General features: G+C 46.3%; 1 protein-coding gene, 1 non-coding gene and 1 pseudogene across 3 annotated transcripts; 1 reads left to right on the forward strand and 2 right to left on the reverse strand.

The window, feature by feature from the left end:
- Positions 1 to 237: 237 nt before the first annotated feature.
- ATP5MC1 (ATP synthase membrane subunit c locus 1) lies at positions 238 to 2960 on the reverse strand. Of its 2 annotated transcripts, none has more exons than XM_045526261.1 (5): positions 2891 to 2960; positions 2270 to 2317; positions 1276 to 1353; positions 737 to 915; positions 238 to 456 (listed from the first exon to the last, which is right to left on the reverse strand). In XM_045526261.1, exons 2-5 carry the CDS (start codon positions 2306 to 2308, stop codon positions 342 to 344), a joined length of 411 nt encoding a protein of 136 aa, XP_045382217.1. In that variant the 5' UTR covers positions 2309 to 2317; positions 2891 to 2960; the 3' UTR covers positions 238 to 341. The 2 variants fall into 2 exon arrangements, with proteins under 2 accessions (XP_045382217.1, XP_045382216.1); XM_045526260.1 differs by having other exon boundaries at positions 2820 to 2944.
- An 8804-nt stretch (positions 2961 to 11764) lies between these two features.
- LOC123621368 lies at positions 11765 to 11859 on the forward strand (annotated as a pseudogene).
- A 2673-nt stretch (positions 11860 to 14532) lies between these two features.
- LOC123621391 lies at positions 14533 to 14643 on the reverse strand. Its single transcript, XR_006729119.1, has one exon. It is a non-coding gene; the product is annotated as a small nucleolar RNA SNORA68 (small nucleolar RNA).
- Positions 14644 to 19294: the final 4651 nt, after the last annotated feature.

The raw sequence follows: 19294 nt of genomic DNA on the forward strand, positions 1-19294 counted from the left end.
GGATACAGAGGGCCAACTGTACTAAATTTGAAGGGGAAAAAGCAACAACTATCATTACTCAGATAAATCCACATTCCGCCTGGGAGATGACATGACCCCTCTGTGTCCTTAACAGCCATGGCAGTGCTACTTCTCAGCCCTGAGAAGTTCCTGATCACCCATGGCTGACCCAATCTCCTCTTCCCATCTTTCCACCAAGGCCCTCCCCAGGTCGAAGGACAGAGGCACAGACATGGGTTTAGAGAAACTTGTGTTTAATGGTAAAGCTTAGCACACCCCAGCACCAGGAATGGCATGGAGTCGCAGCAGCAGGGACGGGTAGGTGACCTCCCCATGGAGCCTCACATGGCGAAGAGGATGAGGAAGGCGACCATCAAACAGAAGAGTCCCATGGCCTCAGACAGGGCAAAGCCCAGAATGGCATAGGAGAAGAGCTGCTGCTTGAGAGACGGGTTCCTGTCAGGGACAGAGATGGATGCCAGCACAAGGTGAGGGCACGGATACCAGGCAGAGGACACAGGAGGGTGAGGTGAATGGGGAGGGCTATGACTGGGAGAGGGTCCAGCCTGCACACATCCTGAGGGTTTGGATGGGCAAGCAGAGTGGGTCAACTTGGTAAGTTTAAGTGAGCCAGGTTGGACATGGCTCCTGAAGGGATCCCCTCCTGCCGAGACTTCCCCCAAATAGGGTGAAACTTACAGTGGGAGATGCGATGCTCTGGGCCACCCAAACTTACCTGGCATAGCCAATGATCAAGCTGCCAAACACCGTTCCAATGCCAGCCCCTGAACCAGCCACACCAACTGTGGCTGCCCCAGCACCAATAAACTTGGCTGCTGTGTCAATGTCCCGGGAGACAACACTGGTCTGGAACTCCCGTCTGGCCACCTGGAGTGGGGAGCTGCTATAGGACGGCTAGGAGGGGAAGTAAAGAAGGAGAGAGCACAAGGGGATAGTGAGGCACAAGGACAGGTGGCTGATTTCACGCTCCCACCCCACCCACCTGAGCTCTCAAACTGTTGGCAAACAGCCTGGCAAATAAAGAATGCTCTGACTGCAGAGTATGCTGGAAATTAGTTTTAGGGTCTGTTTTTAGACAGGGCTAGGGAAATTTTGTGGCTTAGGCAAACCTCACATACAATGCTCACCCTGGGGGACTTAGAACTATAAAAGAACCACAGATTCTCTAACTCTTCTCCCAGTTTGGCCTAAAGGCAACTCAACCTGAAGGAGCCCTGTCTGGGGACATTCCTAAGAGGGCCCTTCCTCCCTCACCTGTTTAGATGGATTCTCTGGCCTATTCAGGAAGGAGGCAGATACAGGTCTGATTAGACCCCTGCTACAACAGCGAATCTGTAAAATTAAAAAGACACATCCCACCACCAAATCAGGCAAGAAAAAAAAAAAATCCTCATTGCCAAGGTCTGTCAAAAATGACTACATCATAAACAAGAGAAAGTCCAATGTATTTCAAGGCCAATTATTCCTGTTTCTACCAAGTAGGTCCACACCAGAGACAATTATTCTGAGAGCCTGGTGTAGTCAGCAGTGGCAACCTTCACCATTCAAAACCATGTACCAAAGTTCACTTCTTTGGGCAGAGGCTTAATCAATTTCCCAGAACAGAAACCCACACTAATATCAAAGCAGGTATAAAAAGAGTTTGTACCCAGATCGCCAAAGTAATCAAAAGGAGACATTTTATTTTGCTAAAATGTATTTAATGCCGCACACCCTGAATGGAATGGGCTGCTAAGCCTAGTGACGCTCCTGGAACAGCCATTCAACAAGGGTCATCTGTAACATGGCTTTCTTCAAATGCTTTTTAGTGCAGTGGTTCTCACACTTTGCTGCACATTGGAATCACCTGGGGAGTCCTAAAAAGTATAGATACCTGGGTTCCACCCCCATTCCCAACGTCTGATGCAACTGGTTTGAGGTGCAGCCTGGGCATAAGGATTTTAAACAGCTGCTTAGATGATTCTAATGTGCAGCCATGGTTGAGAACCGCTGATTTAGTGGGCTGTCTCGCTATGGCCAAGCCAGGCTGGGGAGTAAAAGTCAAATCTAGGCCCTCTGACAACATTCTAAAGCCAAGACAGCTTGGTTTACAGGCCCAAATAAACAAGGGTTACCTTCATCACATCCTACAAATTCCCCAAAGAGCCAACATCATCAGGACGCCAAGCTTCTCTCAGTTCATTCATTAAACATTGATGGCGCCCACACCACAGCTGGCACTACAGAGCACCCCGGAGCCGCAGCTTACCAGAGCCGGCGAAACGAGCAGTGCCCCGGTGGTCTGCATTTTTTCAGTCTGCAGAGGGGGAAAAAAAGTAATAATAATTCCATTGGGAGCCTGGTTGTTTGCTGATAGTGGCGACCTTCGGTCGTCCCCTTCACCCCCGGCCGACCTCTCTGGACCACGCTCTTCCTTGCACCGTGCCCCAGCTGAAGAGGGCATTAGAGGTCAGACAGACAGCGCGGCCGGTCTGCACGGGAAATCATGGAGATCAGAAGTAAAGGAAGGAGGCCCGAGCCCCAGGAGGGAAATGTTGCGAAAGGGGATGGTCTCCCAGGAAGACTGGAGGCCGACACTGGGCAGATGTCGCGTAGGGCCCTGCCCATCTTACACAGCTGTCCTCGACGCGCCCCAGCCGGGGCAGTAATCGCTCATTACTGTTGGTAACTAACATTAATTGATCAGGCTGTATATATAGGATCTCATCGCCTCTCCCCGCACTGGGGGCAAATGCCCCTCCACACAGCCCAGCCCAGCCCACAACCCTGCCGATCGCTGGCTCCTGGCCTCAAGTCACCTGCACTCCCTCTGCCCTGCAGCCCCTGCTCGGCCCACCAGCGCTCGCCCTGCTCAAGGTGACTGACTCACCTCTCCGCTTTAGCCCTTGGTCTCAGCGTTCCGCTCCCCCACCCACGTGTCCTGGGGCCCCTCCACTCTCATTGGCCGCAATCCCCCCGCGTCTCCATTGGTTGGAGTCATCGATTCCTCCTTTTCTATTGGTTCTCCATAGCTCCTTCCTCTCTCTCCACAGGAGCTTCGTGGCAATTCCCGCCTCCAAGCGGGTAGAGGCGGGGTTTTCCTCCGAGATCTGGATTACGATTGGTTGATCCCCGAACCTCTCTCGACCATAGAGTCGGTGGGACTCAAAGGTTCCATAACCTCCCGCACAAAATGGCGACCAAGGTGGAAGCCGAAGAAAAAGGCGTGGGAGAGATGACCGGACGCACGACGCAGACAGACACATGACCTTGACTCTGGGCCTTCATTCGGGTGCTCGGGCCTCGGGGTGCGTTGCATGTTGGGATTTGAAGTCTTGTCGGAGGCCCCAAGGACAGCTGAGATCCCGCGAGATGTTTCTTCCGGGAGGGAGAGCCGACGCCTTTGCAGTAATTCCCACCCTGGTGATTTGTGGAAACCTCTGCTTCCGCCATGGAGAATAGAAGCCGGCTGGAAAGCTCCCAAGTGGTGAGCGCGTTCTTGTGGGTCTCTGCCAGTGCTCAGCAGTCAGGGACTAGCAACCAAATGGTTTCTCAAAAAATGCTTTTATATTGTTAAAACAACGCTGTGAGGGTAAAACAATACCCTTGTAGAAAAACGAGCAAAAGATGGGAACAGGCAATTCACTAAGGAAGAAATACGAATTGCAGGAAAGAATGTTCAGCCTTGCTGATCAAATGAACAGAAGTTTAAACGCACCATTTTGCACTGTTCCAAAGAGCAGACAGAGTTCTTAGTGAGCCGCGCGCTTTCCTATATTGCTGGTGAGAGTAGAAATTAGAAAACCTTCCTTGAAAGCTACTTGGCAATATTTATTTTTATTCAAAGGCTTTGAATGGTCCATCCACTTTGACCCAGTAATAACCCTTCTAGGAATCTATCCTGGAGAAATAATCAGAAATGCAAAGGTTCCTTCAAAAGGATATGCGTTGCAGAATTTGTCAAATTGGAAACAAATAAATGTTCCACTGATGGTAAATGGTGAAATAATTATAGTGTGTTCATTTGATGAAATAAGCAGAAACAAACATGAAATAAAATCACGTTTTTGAAAAGTGTCTTATATTGAGAAAATTTTTATAATGTAAAACATGAAAAATGCAAAACTATGTATAGCATTATGAAAAAATATACATTGGAAGAAAATTAAAAAAAAATTTTTTTTGAGACAGAGTCTCGCCTTGTCGTTCCGGCTAGAGTGCAGTGGTGTCATCATAGCTCACTGCAACCTCAGACTCCTGGGCTCAAGCAATCCTCCTGTTCCTCCTGCTCAGCCTCCCGAGTAGCTGGGACTACAGGCACATACCACAATGCCCTGCTAATTTTTCTATTTTTAGTAGAGATGGGGTCTTGCTCTTGCTCAGGCTGGTCTCCAACTCTTGAGCTCAAGTGATCCTCTCACCTCCCCTTCCCAGAGTGCTAGGATTACAGATATGAGCACGGCCAGAAAATAAATATTAATAGTTAATTCTGGAGAATGTGATACAGTTTATTTATATCTTTATGAGTATGGATTAAATTTATAATAGAAAAATATTAAAAATTACACTAATCTGGCAAGAAAGAACTCTGGACTCTTAGAAAAACAGTATATGTGGAGACTAACCAAGTGTGGTGTTGCACACCTGTAGTCCCAGCTACTTGAAAGGCTGAGGTCAGGAGTTAGAGGTTGCAGTGCACTATGATCGCACCTGTAAATAGCCACTGTGCTCCAACCTGGGCAATATAGCAAGACTCTGTTTCTAGAGGAAAAAAAATATATGGAGACTTAAAACATCCTGCCAGCATAGTATAATGGAAAGCGTGTGGAGTTTTGGAATCACACATCGTTGAATTCCCATCAGGGCTCTAACACATAACTGCTATTATGTACTTCTGAGCAGATTATTAAGTCTGTCTTGGCTTTAGTGTTATAAGCTGCCATTTATTGAGATCTTACCATATGACAAACACTGTGCTGGGTACTTTCACCTATTGGATGATATAACCTTTACAACAACTCTTTGGGGTATTATTAGCCCCATTTTACAGATTATCCCATTTTACGGAATATCGTTCTCAAATTTGAACCCAGGTCTGTCTGGGTCCAAAGCACAAGCGCTTTTTTTTTTTTTTAGACAGAGTCTCAGTCTGTTGCCCAGGCTAGAGTGCCATGGCGTCAGCCTAGCTCACAGCAACCTCAAACTCTTGGGCTCAAGCAATCCTCTGGCCTCAGCCTCCCTAGCTGAGACTACGGGCATGTACCACCATGCCCGTCTAATTTTTTCTATTTTCAGTAGAGATGGGGGGGGTGTCTTGTTCTTGTTAGGCTGGTCTCAAACTCCTGACCTCAAGAGATCCTCCTGCCTTGGCCTTCGGGAATTCTAGGATTACAGGTGTGAGCCACTGTGCCTAGTCTAAAAGGACAAGCTCTTAACCATTCCACAAAACTGGGGAACCTATAAAATAGGGTTAATAATACCTACCTTGCAGAAATATGAGATAAAATAAATGCCAGACACAGGTTGGTGGTCAGTGAATATTCCCTTTCTGTTACTACTCTAGAGCAAGTTATATTTTTATATGGATCATTCCTGACTTTGTCTACCTGTATTAATTTTTTTCCACATATATATCTGTCACATAGCTCTACACGAAGCCTACATGCAAAGTCATCAAGTTTACCCTGTGACCCTGGAAAGCAGGCAAGTTCAGTGCCACGTTTAGAATGTGAATTTTGGAGTTAAACAAGCAAGATTCAAATCCTGACACTAGTACTTACTACTGTGATTTGAGTCTTAACCTCTCTAAGACTTTGTGTCCTCATCTGTAAAATGGGGATATCCCTTTTTCAACAGGACTGTTAAAAGGAGTAAATGAGATAGTATTAATATATGCAGAAGAGCTCTTTTTATTATCGAAGGAAGACATCCTGGTAAACAGGAGAGGATGTGCGAAGTGGCAGGTAGTTGGGAAGCCTTAAGTTTAGGCCTGATATCTTGGGAGTTATACCAACTGGCTTGGCGGAGGCCAGACGGCTTCTGTGGGAGATCTGAGAAGATTCCTGAGTAGGCAGAAATGCTTTTGATGAAGAAGGCAAAGGGCAAACTTGTAGATAATAAGGCAGCAGGTCCCTTTTTCTGAAGCCATGTCTAGCTCTTCTTTTAAGACCTTCCTCTTCCACCTCTAGTCTTATTTCAGATCTTCTCTCTTTTCTTTCAAGCCCAGTTCCTTACTCTTCAGGAATTCAATTCAACAAACATTTTTGAACACTTAACACATTCCAAGCACTGTCCTTGGTGCTGGGAATACTCAAGATGAATAAGACCAATCTCTGCCCTAAAGCAACTTAAAATTAGCAGGGAAATAAATATGGAAACAAATAATTAAAACTATTATGTTAATGAGCATCACAATAACACTATCTGCAAAGTACAAAGAAGGGAGGAACTAACTCCATCTAGAGAGAAATAAGGCAGGCTTTTTGAATAAAAGTGATTTCTGAGCTGAGTTTTGAGGATAAATATACGTTAGCCAGATATTTCAAGGGAAAGGGTGAGAACAGATAAGGGTATTCCAGGCAGAGTGAACAACATGTATAAAATCACAAAGGCTCACGCCTGTAATCCTAGCACTCTGGGAGGCCGAGGCGGGAGGATTGCTCCAGGTCAGGAGTTCGAGACCAGCCTGAGCAAGAGCAAGACCCCATCTCTACTAAAAATAGAAAGAAATTATATGGACAACTAAAAATACATATAGAAAAATTAGCTGGGCATGGTGGCGCATGCCTGTAGTCCCAGCTACTCAGGAAACTGAAGCAGGAGGATCACTTGAGGCCAGGAGTTTGAGACCAGCCTGAGTGATATATTAATAGTAAGATGCTGTCTAAAAAAAAAAGGAAGGAAGAAAGAAAGAAAGGTGTCAGTCACAGAAATTAAGTGGCTTGAGTTTTAATTCCCTATGGGGACAGAAAGGTTTGGGGCCTGTACAAGATAGGGAGTTTGAATAGAAATTTCCAAATAAAGATCCTCAAAAGCCTACACCCTTTGAAGGGTAGACTTTGAAAAAAAAAAAAAAAAACTATCTTGGCTTCAGATTGAAGAACAGAAATGAAGGATCAAAAATAGGAAAGGGGGTTAAGGAACATGGAAGGCAGAATGAGAGCTAACGTCCATCTAAATAGAATATTAGGAGAGAATAGAGAAAATGGGAAAGAAGCAATATTTGAAAATGTAATGACTGAGAAATTTCCAGACTAACGAAAGATATGAATCCTCAGGTTTAAAAATTACAACTAGGCACAAATAGGATAATTATAAAAAGGAAAAATCTACACCTATTTCCACTCCCCAAAGACAAGATATTAAAAGCTACCACAAAGGAAAAACAATTTATCTACAATGGAAAATTCCACTGAGATAGTAACATTTGAACAAAGACTTGGAGGAGGAGAAGTAAACTATGAACATATTTGAAGTGAAAGTGTTCTAGGTAGAAAGAACTACTAGTGCAAGGGCCCTGGGGCAGACACATGATTAACACATTGTTCTGGGAACAGCAAGGAGCCAGTTTGGGTAGAGAAAAGGAAGCAAGAGCAAGAGAGTTATTGGAGATGAAGTCAGAGAGACAGTGGGGGTGGTAGCTGGGGTGGGGGAGGAGGCCTTGCAACTGTTGGCCTTACAAGAATTTTGGCTTTTCCTTTGAGTGAAATGGTGAGCTATTAGAGGGCTTTGGATAGAGGAGTGACATAGTCTGATTTATGTTTTAAAAGGATAATTCTGAGAATAGAATATTGGAGTGGGTAAAGGGGGACAAGGGTATAAGCAGAGACACCAGTTAGAGGTTGTAATAATCCAGGTAAGAGATGATGTGACCTGGCCCATGCTTTAAAAAAGGAAAAATTGGGACAAAAACAGAAAGTTCAAACATGTCACAGATGGTTTGTGTAGGGTGTGATGGAATTCGTGGAGAGGAATTTATGAAAGAATTTTGTATGTGAGGCCGGGTGCAGTGGCTCACACCTGTAATCCTAGCACCCTGGGAGGCCGAGGCGGGCGGATTGTTTGAGCTCAGGAGTTCGAGAACAGCCTGAGCAAGAGCGAGACCCCGTCTCTACTAAAAATAGAAAGAAATTATACGGACAGCTAAAAACATATATATATAGAAAAAATTAGCCGGGCATGGTGGCGCATGCCTGTAGTCCCAGCTACTCGGGAGGCTGAGGCAGGAGGGTCGCTTGAGCCCAGGAGTTTGAGGTTGCTGTGAGCTAGGCTGACGCCACGGCACTCTAGCCTGGGCAACAGAGTGAGACTCTGTCTCAAAAAAAAAAAAAAAAAAAGAATTTTGTATGTGATCAAGTGGCCATAATTTTTTTTTTTTTGCCTATAATTTTAATTTCCGGTTGAAACAACAAAATTTCCTGTTCTCAGTTATGGGACTTATGTTTGAAACTTCTGAAATTTCTGTTCTTGTACACATGTTTAAACTAATGGGCAAAATATATCAAAAGTTCAGCACTCAAAGGGTCCATCTGCCACTATAGAGTTAAAATGAAAAGTTTGTTAAACTGTCTATCTTTTGCCTGCCCAAGCTGTGGTTGCTAAGTTACCGGGCATTAAGATAAAGCTGTCTATGTCTATGTTATCAAAAATTCAAGGTCACTTGAAACAGCTAGTTCTAGCAACAATGTAAACACTAAAAACTCACTTAAAACTAAACTTTGAGGAAAGAGATTTATACCCATAAGACGTCCCCAAGCCCTCTCAGCACTTACTTGCCAGCAGTTGAGCTGACCCGGCAGCTTCTTAGGGAATATGCAGACACACACCTTCCTCAGTCTCAACCTTTGAATTTAAAGGGACCACAACACTTACAGCCTGGAGACTGGATCTTACTCAGATTTCCCAGAACACACAGGCCCCTTACAACCCTCATGTAGGGCCCTTTTCAAGTAATTCTTACTACTCCCATTGCAGCTAAACTACTGAGAATTCCATCCTGGATTCATCTCTTGTGGCGAAAACCTACAGATCCTCCAGAGGAGCCTTCTTCCACCACGAACGCCCTGAGACTTTGCTGACCGACCCTTAACAGCCCATCTCAGATGCCAGACTCCAATTCACCCAACAAAAAAATTCAGCACTGTGAGCTCTAATAATAGTATGCTATGGTATACAATAATTGGAGTGATAACAGGGCTTGCTACTGACACCACTGGCTTACTTAATCCAATCTTTACAGCACAAAGATTGTCTTTAGAAATAAGCCGAACAGCCATGGACTCAGCCCAACAAATTAGTAGATTACAGTAACAAATAAATTCCCTGGTAGGAGTTGTTTTGCAAAATAGGTGAGCTCTTGATCTCTTAGCTGCTAATCATAGAGGTACCTATGCTATGCTAGAAGATTGCTGTTTCTTTTTTTTTTTTTTTTTGAGACAGAGTCTCGCTCTGTTGCCTGGGCTAGAGTGCCGTGGCGTCAGCCTAGCTCACAGCAACCTCAAACTCCTGGGCTCAAGCAATCTTCCTGCCTCAGCCTCCTGAGTAGCTGGGACTACAGGCATGCGCCACCATGCCCCGCTAATTTTTTCTATATATATTTTTAGTTGTCCAGCTAATTTCTTTCTATTTTTAGTAGAGATGGTGTCTCACTCTTGCTCAGGCTGGTCTCGAACTCCTGACCTGGAGCCATCCTCCCGCCTCGGCCTCCCAGAGTGCTAGGATTACAGGCATGAGCCACCATGCCCGGCCCTGCTATTTCTTTATTAACCAGTCAAAGAAAATATAAACTAACATTTAAGACATTCTAAAAAGAACTAATACACTTCATGAACAAGGAACCTCTAGTGGGTATGGCTGGTGGGATTTTAAATCCAATGTGTGGTCGTGGTTCTCTTGGTTAACTCCTTTATTAGGGCCTCTAGTGGTTTTGCTTTTAGCTCTCATTTTCAGACCCTACATTCTCCGCTATCTGGCAACATTCATACAAAGCCGAATTCAAGCTCTACCTGTTTCTCTTCAGTGAAACCCCCATTCTGCCTCTAACCTTACTTTCAAGGCTGTCAGTTACCAACTCCCTTGTCCTTCGTAACCCAAATGAACTCTGAGCTCAGGTAGGGGCCTCTCAACCTCCATGTCCACAGGAAGCAACTATAGAAGGTGAAGGTAAGACCTCGCCCATATTTGCCAGATTTTGAGTTCATTAAATAGAATTTTTTTTTTTTTTACCAAACTGGGGGGGGAATGAAAGGTGGTCTTACTAATAACATACCTAACAGAGAAAGGTAAACAATCAAAGTAAGAGAAATAAACTCATAACACAACTACCCTTTGTTTAATTAAAATACGTGTGATCTAACTTGTTATCTCTGAGTTCTTTCTCAACCTTGAAGAGCCCTAAGGACAGTAGGGACCTGAACTTCCTGCGCCAACTCTCTGCCTCAGTTCCTACCAAAACAAGGACTCAGATAACCCAGCGTCACAGAAAAAAAAAAAAGAAATAAAGAACTCCCTGACATCTTGCAGCCACTTTTGTTATCAGTCTGCTGAAGCAGAGGGAAAAAAAGCAATTTTTACCCTTTAAAACCACCAAACAACTTTCCTCACCACCCAGAGTTTCTTTCCTCTCTCTCTTTCTTTCTCTCTCCTTCTCTCTTCCTTCATTCCTTCCTCCCTCCCTCCCTCCCTTCCTTCCTTCCTTTCTCAGAGAAATAAATAAACTTTTACTTCTGTATATCCTGATCACTGTCTGAGAATTCTTTCTCCCTCGCGTATGGACTTCACACCTAACACAGTGAGCTGTGATGATGCCACTGTACTTCAGCCTGAGCAACAGAGTAAGACCCTATCTCAAAAAAGAAAAAAAAAAATCTGTAAAATGGGATTAATAAAAAAACAAAAACAACAACAAAAAAGAGAGGACAATCACAATAACTACTATTGAGAAAAGGGGTGCCCCTAGGAAAGTACCATACTTGGTCATTTGTCCAGGAGCTGTGCTGGATCTTCCTGCTATCCTTTGTATGTGTGTTTGGGACTGAGTCTTCCTTCAACATTGGCTGAAGAAAATCTCAGGCCTCTGTTTGCCAGCATTATATATTTTTTCTGGTGTTATAATTCCTAAGAATCTGGTTGATCGAGTGTTTCCTTTGGGGGGGGGGTCTCTGCTAAAAAGCCCAAACCAAGAATCTTACGTTTCTTTGATAATTTCCGGGCCTAGGCAGCTCTGCTCACGAATCCCAATTCCTCATCGGTTAACAGCCTTAGCCTCAGGGTATGGATGGGGAATAGTAGGGGTGGAGGTGCCTAGTGGGAGCCTTTCTCCTTTAATTCATTTTGGAAGGCTCACCCTGCACCCTTGTTGCATTCCACAACTATCTGTGGATTTTATTATTAATATAAAAGGAAAAGCAATTTCATACTTGTCCAGCAGAGGGAGCTCACGGGGAGATACTTTGGAGAGACCTGAGGTTTGGGTGGGTTTTTTGTTGTTGTTGTTTGTTTGTTTTTGTTTGTTTTTTTAACAAATCTGGCTTCTCCTACACCGAACATTCAATCCCAGGAAACCATGCTGGTTTTTTCTTCAAAATACATCCAGGGCCAGATCGCTTCTCTACAGCTCCAGGGCTATTGCTCTGGGCTGAGCCCCTTTCATTTTCTCATCTGATTACTGCAGAGACCTAACACTGGCCCTGCTTTCAGTTACTTCCTTATCATCTATCCTCAGTTCAGCAACCAGAGAGATCCTTTTAAGAGATAAGTACATGATGTGCTCACTTCGGCAGTACATGTACTAAAATTGGAACGATATGCAGAAGATTAGCATGGCCACTGAAAAAAAACAAAGACAGACATTATGTTAGTCCTCTGCTCAAAATCCTGCAATGGCTTCCCACTTTTCTCAGAGTCCAAGTCCTTAAACCCTACTCCATTTGGTCCCCCATCACCTCTCTGACCTCCTCTCTTTCAACTGTCCATCGCCACTGGCCCTTTGGCTGTGACTCAAACACCCCAGGCATGTTCTTGCTCGTCCCCTTTATACCCACGGGGCTCACTCCCTCGCTTCTTTCATGTCTTGCTCAAATCTTGCCTGTCCAATGAGGCCTGCCTGACCTCCCTTATTTAAAATCTCAATCCTGTCTTCCCCCGCTCTTCCTAAACTTCTTATCCCACTTTATTATATCCTCCAGGGTACTTGGCACCTCCTAGCACATTCTAACTATAAAAAACAAATGCAATCATTTGTTATGTTTACTATTGATCATCTTTATCTCTTCTACAATTTCAGCTCCTCCAGGGCAGGGATCTTTTTTTTTTTTTTTGAGACAGTCTCACTCTGTTGCCTGGACTAGAGTGCTGTGGCGTCAGCCTAGCTCACAGCAACCTCAAACTCCTGGGCTCAAGCAATCCTCCTGCCTCAGCCTCCCAAGTAGCTGGGACTACAGGCACGTGCCACCACGCCCGGCTAATTTTTTCTATATATATTTTTAGTTGTCCAGATAATTTCTTTCTATTTTTAGTAGAGACGGGGTCTCGCTCTTGCTCAGGCTAGTCTCGAACTCCTGAGCTCAAACAATCCTCCCGCCTCGGCCTCCCAGAGTGCTAGGATTACAGGCATGAGCCATAGCGCCCGGCCCAGGGCAGGGATCTTTGCCTGTTTTGTTCACTATGCTTAGAACAGCGTCTGGCAGGGAGTAGGCGCTCGCTCAGTAAATATCTGTTGAGTGAATGAATCAATACCCTTATTGCAACAGCTAAGATCTGACAGTTTGCTAATCAGTACTATCGCTTCAGTCTTGGGTGTGGAGGAGGCACAGAGAATCAGAGAATCTGGACCCCCCATTCAGCCTGATGCCGGCCTAATTTCTTGATCAGGAGTGTGACAATCTCAATTAGGTAGCCCTTGGATTTACTATCTTTTGTCAGTCGGACCAGCGCTGGTTAACAGCCTGTCTCTCTGCCTGCACCTTATACTCTGTTTTGCTATAAAATCACCTAAAGCCTGGGTCTCAGTGGACACATGGACTGAGCACTGTAAGACATCAGGGAAGAGCTTAAGCAACTGCTGGGCTATCACAGAGCAAGGACCACCAGCTTCCCTTTTTGTCACACAGTCCTCCCTCGCACCCCTCTCCCTGGCTCAGCCAAGTCCACGGTTTCCCTTGAGGTTCATTATATGAACTCTACTCTGGCTCTCATTTCTGTGCCCTTTAGGGCTCTTTGCTTGTGTGTAATAGAATCCAAGTCAAGTTTATCTTCTTTAAAAGTAAACTAGGCTATGCGTGGTGGCTAACACCTGTAATCCCAGTGTGCTGGGAGGCTGAGGCAAGAGGATCTCTTGAGCCCAGGAGTTCGAGACCCGTCTCTACAAAACGGGTAATATAGCAAGACCCATCACTACAAAATATTAAAAAGTCTGCCAGGTGTGGTGGTGCTCGCCTGTAGTCCCAGCTACTCAAGAGGTTCAGGCAGGAGGACCCCTTGAGTCCAGAAGTTTGAGGCTGCAGTGAGTTTTGATGATGCCACTGCACTTCAGCCTGGGTGACAGAGTGAGACCCTGTCTCAAAAGAAAAAAAAAAAAAAAAGGACTCATGGAGAGCTTGCTAACAATTATTGGACTTCTATATGCCAGGCATTGAGTTAAGTATGTTTTTTCCGTGCTTTCACCTCATTTAATCCTCAAACAACCTTGATACGTGGGTGCTACCATTATATTCCCCTCTAAGGATGAGGAACTGGCTGTGTGTCATTGAGTGACTTGCTCAAAGTCTTGAAGCCAGTTGACAGTGAAGCCAGGATTCCCGCCCCGGCAGAAAAGTCGTGGCTGAGCAGGGGATAGTCAGGGAGGCAGGAGCACAGAGGACAGAGGTGTTCTGGAAGCTTTTCCAACTCTTCTGTGCACTCTGCTTCTTTGTCCCAGCCCTACTCCCACCAGCAAGCCCCCATCTTCTCAGCACCGATGCCTTCAGCTGAGACCATGTGAGAGGCAGCCGCTGTGTCTCAGTGCCTGTGTGCGAGTCCTGGGTCTGCCTCCTTCCCCCTCGCCCTGGGACTCTCTGTGTGGCTGGAGCAGGCCTCTTGTTTGGCACAGAGCTTTGGCCAGAGCATCACGTCCTGTTTCTTTGTTTTGTTTTTGGTGTTCCTGAGGAGTTTATTTGGGCAGGGTGATAGGGCCCTGCACCTAGAAGAAGGTGTTGGGCCTCTTGGTGGTGATGCATGGCTTGAGCTGGCCAAGCAGGACCTGGTGGGACAGCAGGACCTTGACCTTGGAGTCGTGGAACAGCTTGGCTGTGGCCTGCAGCACTTGCTGGCAGCAATCTCCTTCACCTTCATGATCTGGGTCAAGTGGACTCCAGGTGCCTGTGCCTGGGTCTGTAGAAAGAGGGAGGGGGACCGGGTGACTGCAGTGGCAAACCTCCACTGAGTGCCTGCCCAATGACCTCGTCAGGCACAGCAATTGCCTGGGGGCCCCAACTTGGGGCTGACGGGGGGGCGGGGGGGGACTGGGTGGCTGAAGCCTCTGGCTCCAGCAAGCACTGACCTCCAAATTCACTTGCAGGGGCATGACCACCGCCCCCAAAAGTGCTGTTGGCACCTCTGTTTAAACGACTGCTACAAGAAACAGCGATTCTTGGGTTTAGGTGCTGCATGTCCTGTTTTTTTTTTTTTTTTCTTTTTTCTTACTGTGTTCCCCAGGCTAGAGTGCAGTGTCTATTCACAGGCACAATTATAGTGCTCTAAGGCCTTGAACTCCTGGCCTCAAGTGATTCTTCCGCCTCAGCCTCCTGAGTAGCTGGGACTGCAGGTGCGCGCCACGGTGCCTGGCTCAGGTTCTCACTATCTGGCCCCACCTGCCTCTCTAGCTGAGTCTTGACTGGTAGGTCACTACGCATGCTCTAGCTTTGCCACACCTCTTACCGCCCCAGACAAGCCTGCACTTCTACAGTGCTGTTCCCCCTGCCCAAAACGCCTTTCCTTCCCCTCACTTCCTGGCAAACTCTTACACATCCTTCAAGGCTCAGTTCGAATGTCACCTTCCCTGTGATGACCTCCCCTGTTGCCCCAGACTCATTTCCTTCTCCTCAGTGGTCCCATAGAACTCGGTGCACACATCTATTCCAGCAGTGATCACGCTGACTTGTAATTGTGTGTGTATGTGTTTGCAGCTCTGATACAACAGGGCGGCCTCCTGCAGGACAGGAATGTGCTCTACGTACCTCCCTGCTGGCGGGTATAGGTAGGTGCTCAATAAATGTGAGTGAGCGGTGGCGTTGAGCTCAGCCTGGAAGAAGAGGGAGCTCCGCACCTGCACCTTCCTGGAGCAATCCCCAGAGGGCAGTCTCACACCACACTTGGCTTCCCCAGCCTCTGCCCACGTGCTTTTTCCTACCACAGGCAGCTCAGAAAGGTGGATAGGCGAATGGGTGGATGGGTGCATGGGTGGGTGATGGATGGATGAGTGCATGTGTAGGTGGGTAGTTGGATGGAGAGGTAGAGCGGGCATAGTCCAGATGGGCTCTGGCGTTGACAAGCTCTGCGACCCAGGAATCTAACCAAGCTGACTGAGGCACTGGAGACACTGCTGGCTCATCCCTTAGACACAATGACATAGGGCCAAGGGACTATGATTCAAACCTGGAAAAAAGTTATCGTTTTCAAAATGAAACAGAAAATTTGCAAAATAGAATTAGATAAAGATTGGAATAAATGGTTACAAAACAAAATATTAACCAATCAATTGCAACTCAACTTGTGTATGGTTTATGTGTAAACTGCATTTCATGTGGGATGTGAGTGCATCTTAAGATTTGTGACATGATGTGGCCACTCCTAAAGTGTCAAGGGCTCTTGACTCCCTTGGAAAGGCCCTTGGAGGGAGCGAGTGGAAGGGGGGGTTGAACCGGGCCCCACACTGCCCAGCAGAGGGCTCTGGGTGCTGCTCTTTGTAAGCTCTGGTGAGCTTGAGCCCCAAGCTGCAGGTCCAGCCCTCTCTTCCGGCAGTTGGCTCTGGAGCCAAGCGGTGATGACAACATTCAGTAGCACAGGCTGCCCACAACTGTCATCCTTCCTGTCTCTAGGTAAGTTGGGAGAGGGGTGGTGTGTCACTCAGTTAAGTTTCCACACGGGGGAGACACTGAATAGGAAGAGGCCCTGGCCCCTGGACTCCTGGCTCAGGGTGGAATGGACAGGAGACAAGGACAGAACCTACTGTCTCAGAATTCAAGTCAGAATCAGTCAGGGACTCTTCAGTGCTGGGCAGGGACCCAGGAAGGCTTCTGGGAAGAGGCAGCATTTTAATTGACTAGTCAGGTGAGGCAGTGTCTCACAGGCAGTAGGTGAAGTTCTAAAAGAGCAGAAGAGAAGGAAAGGGAAGCCAATGGCAAGCCCTCCGAGCCTTGCACAACTCCTGCTTCCAATTTACACATAGAGGGGCTGAAATTCAGGGAGTTGATCATAATGGGCCACTTACTGAGCACTTACTTGGAGCCACACACTGGGCTCAGCCCTTTATCTATATTGTCTTGTTTCATCCTCTCAGTAACCCTAATGAGCAGTAAATGTTATTAAGTTCATTTTACAGATAGGGAAACTGAGGTTCAGAGAGGTTATGTAAGTTGTTGAAGGTCAGAACTTAAGGGTTGTCTTAACTTCAAACACAATGCTTTCTCTCTCTCTCTTTTTAGAGACAGTGCCTCACTCTGGCACCCAGGCTGGAGTGCAGTGGCATTATCATAGCTCACTGTAACCTCAAACGCCTGGGCTCTAGTGATCCTCCTGCTCAGCCTCCCAAGTAGTTGGGACTACAGGTGTGCACCACCAGGCCCAGCTAATTGTTGTACTTTTTGTATAGATGGGGTCCTGCTGTGTTGCCCAGACTAGTCTCAAACTCCTGGGCTCAAGTGATCCTCTTGCCTCGGCCTTCCAAAGTGCTAGGATTACAGGCATGAGCCACAGTGTCTGGCCCCAGTGCTCTTAACCACTACATCATACCCTCTTTCAGAGTGGCCTGCCCAATTTCGTACAGCTGTGAATTAAGTGGCAGAGTGGAATGTTTATTGAGTGCTTACAATAAATGTGTCAGGCGCTGTTCTAAATGCTTTACACATTTTAACTCATCCAGCTGAAACTGGAACTACAATTATCATTGCCATTTTATAAATGGGGAAACCGAGGCCGAGAGTGGTTAACTAACTCACGTAAGCTTGTCGCCAGACAAGTCTGGTTCCAGAGTCTGCGCTCTTTACCGTGATGATCCACTAGCCCTCCTGCTCTCTGGAGGGACAAGGTATGGGGCAGTCAAAACCCAGGGCCAGTGACAGGAGTGGTGGGGTAGAGAATGGGAGGGAGGGATGCAGTGGCAGGTGAGGTGTGTGAGGGAGGTGGAACATGAACCCAATCACAGATGTTCACAGTGTTTTCCTCTGTGGTTTCCACAGTAGGAATTCAAGGCTGAGTTGCTATCAAAACCACGGACAGCATAACATCTCCCCAAGTATCGTTTCCCTAACAGGAATTTTGACAGCTGGCCACGGTGGCACGTGCCTGTAGTCCCAGTGACTAGGGAGGCTGAGGCGGGAGGACAGTTTGAGCTCAGGTGTTTGAAACCAGCCTGGGCAACCATCACCCCTTGTCTCTGAAAAAAAGGGGGAAGGATTTTGTTGAAGTGTTTTTTAATTAGCAGATACAATTCCTTTTCCTCTTGTGGCCAGGGCCACTGGTCTGCCTGAATAGAGGCTACCCAGTCCTCTAGAGAGGGTTAGGAACCACTCTGTTGGGAAGGATATGAGCAAGACGGCTGAACCGGGGGAATAGCAGGTGCGGACTTGGTCGGAGATGAAGTGATTAAGTGATGGAAAAGAAAAACTTTCTCAGCTGTGGTCCCTAATATAAATCTATTCAGGGTCTTTGGGACCAGTCCTAGGTTTCCTGACCAAAGGGAAATAATAAGGACTGGTTTATGGAAGTAGAATGATCCCATTTGGAGAAAGGAAAGCTGAAAGGGAACACAGAGTATTTGTGATTAAGTGTGTGGGCTCTGAACTTGGATTGCCTGAGTTCAAATCCCAACTCTGTAACTGCATGCCCGTGGGTAATTTACTCAAATTCTCTAAGTCTTTGTGTCTTATCTGTAAAATGGGTATATTAATAATACCTTTAATTGGGTTGTTTTTTTGTTTTTGAGACAGAGTCTCACTCTGTTGCCCAGGCTAGAGTGCCGTGGTGTCAGCCTAGCTCACAGCAACCTCAAACTCCTGGGCTCAAGTGATCCTCCTGCCTCAGCCTCCCGAGTAGCTGGGACTATAGGCGTGCATCACCACGCCTGGCTAATTTTTCTATTTTTAGTTGCCTAGCTAATTTTTTTCTATTTTTTAGTAGAGACAGGGGTCTCGCTCTTGCTCAGGCTGTTCTCGAACTCCTGGCCTCAAGTAATTCTCCTGCCTTGGCCTCCCAGAGTGCTGGGATTACAGGTGTAAACTGCCATGCCTGGCCCTTTAGTTGTTAACTATTCATACATTAATGATTAATATTATAAGTGCTCAATGCCTATTACTTTATCCAAATAAGAGGGAGATATTACACTTAAAATTTTGTCAAGAGGTTAGAGCTCATAGTAAGTGTTCTTGCCAGAATAAAAAAAATTAACTCAGAAAAAAATCATAAGGCCAGGCGAGGTGGCTCATGCCTGTAATCCTAGAACTCTGGGAGGCTGAGGTGGGAGGATAGCTCGAGGTCAGGAGTTCGAGACCAGCCTGAGGAAGAGCGAGACTCTGTCTCTACTAATAGAAAGAAATTAGCTGGATAACTAAAAACATATACATAAAAAATTAGCCGGGCATGGTGGTGCATGCCTGTAGTCCCAGCTACTCGGGAGGCTGAGGCAGTAGGATCGCTAGAGCCCAGGAGTTGGAAGTTGCTGTGAGCTAGGCTGACACCATGGCACTCTAGCCCGGGCAACAGAGCAAGTCTGTGTCAGAAAAAAAAAAAGAAAAGAAAAGAAAAGAAAAAAATCATAAAGGAAAAGGAGATATTATATAACAGATGTGGAACAACAGCAAAAATAATTCACTCAGAATGTATTCACAGAGACTGAAGTTGGCTATAGGAAGAATTTCCCAACAATGAAGGGTGTGAAGCTCTGAGCAGATTGCAAAAGTCCCTCCTCAGTTTCTTCTCAAGAGAGGTTTTCGTCTCAGGGGTGGTCATTTCTGGAGGCCGGAGCCCGGACAAGATGCCCCGGTCATGGGCAGGTCTGTTTGGCTTCCTGAATCACAGTTGATAAACACCTTCAGATGCTCTG

The sequence above is a fragment of the Lemur catta genome, chromosome 15 (genome assembly GCF_020740605.2).
Source record: "Lemur catta isolate mLemCat1 chromosome 15, mLemCat1.pri, whole genome shotgun sequence".
In the NCBI taxonomy this organism is placed as follows: Eukaryota; Metazoa; Chordata; class Mammalia; order Primates; family Lemuridae; genus Lemur; species Lemur catta.

Coding starts and splice junctions, on each gene's coding strand:
- ATP5MC1 (XM_045526261.1), bottom strand. CDS start 2,308: ATGCAGACCACCGGGGCACTGCTCGTTTCGCCGGCTCTG. Junction 1,354..2,269: donor TGCTCGTTTCGCCGGCTCTG/GTAAGCTGCGGC, acceptor TTAATTTTACAG/ATTCGCTGTTGTAGCAGGGG. Junction 457..736: donor TTGATCATTGGCTATGCCAG/GTAAGTTTGGGT, acceptor TGTCCCTGACAG/GAACCCGTCTCTCAAGCAGC.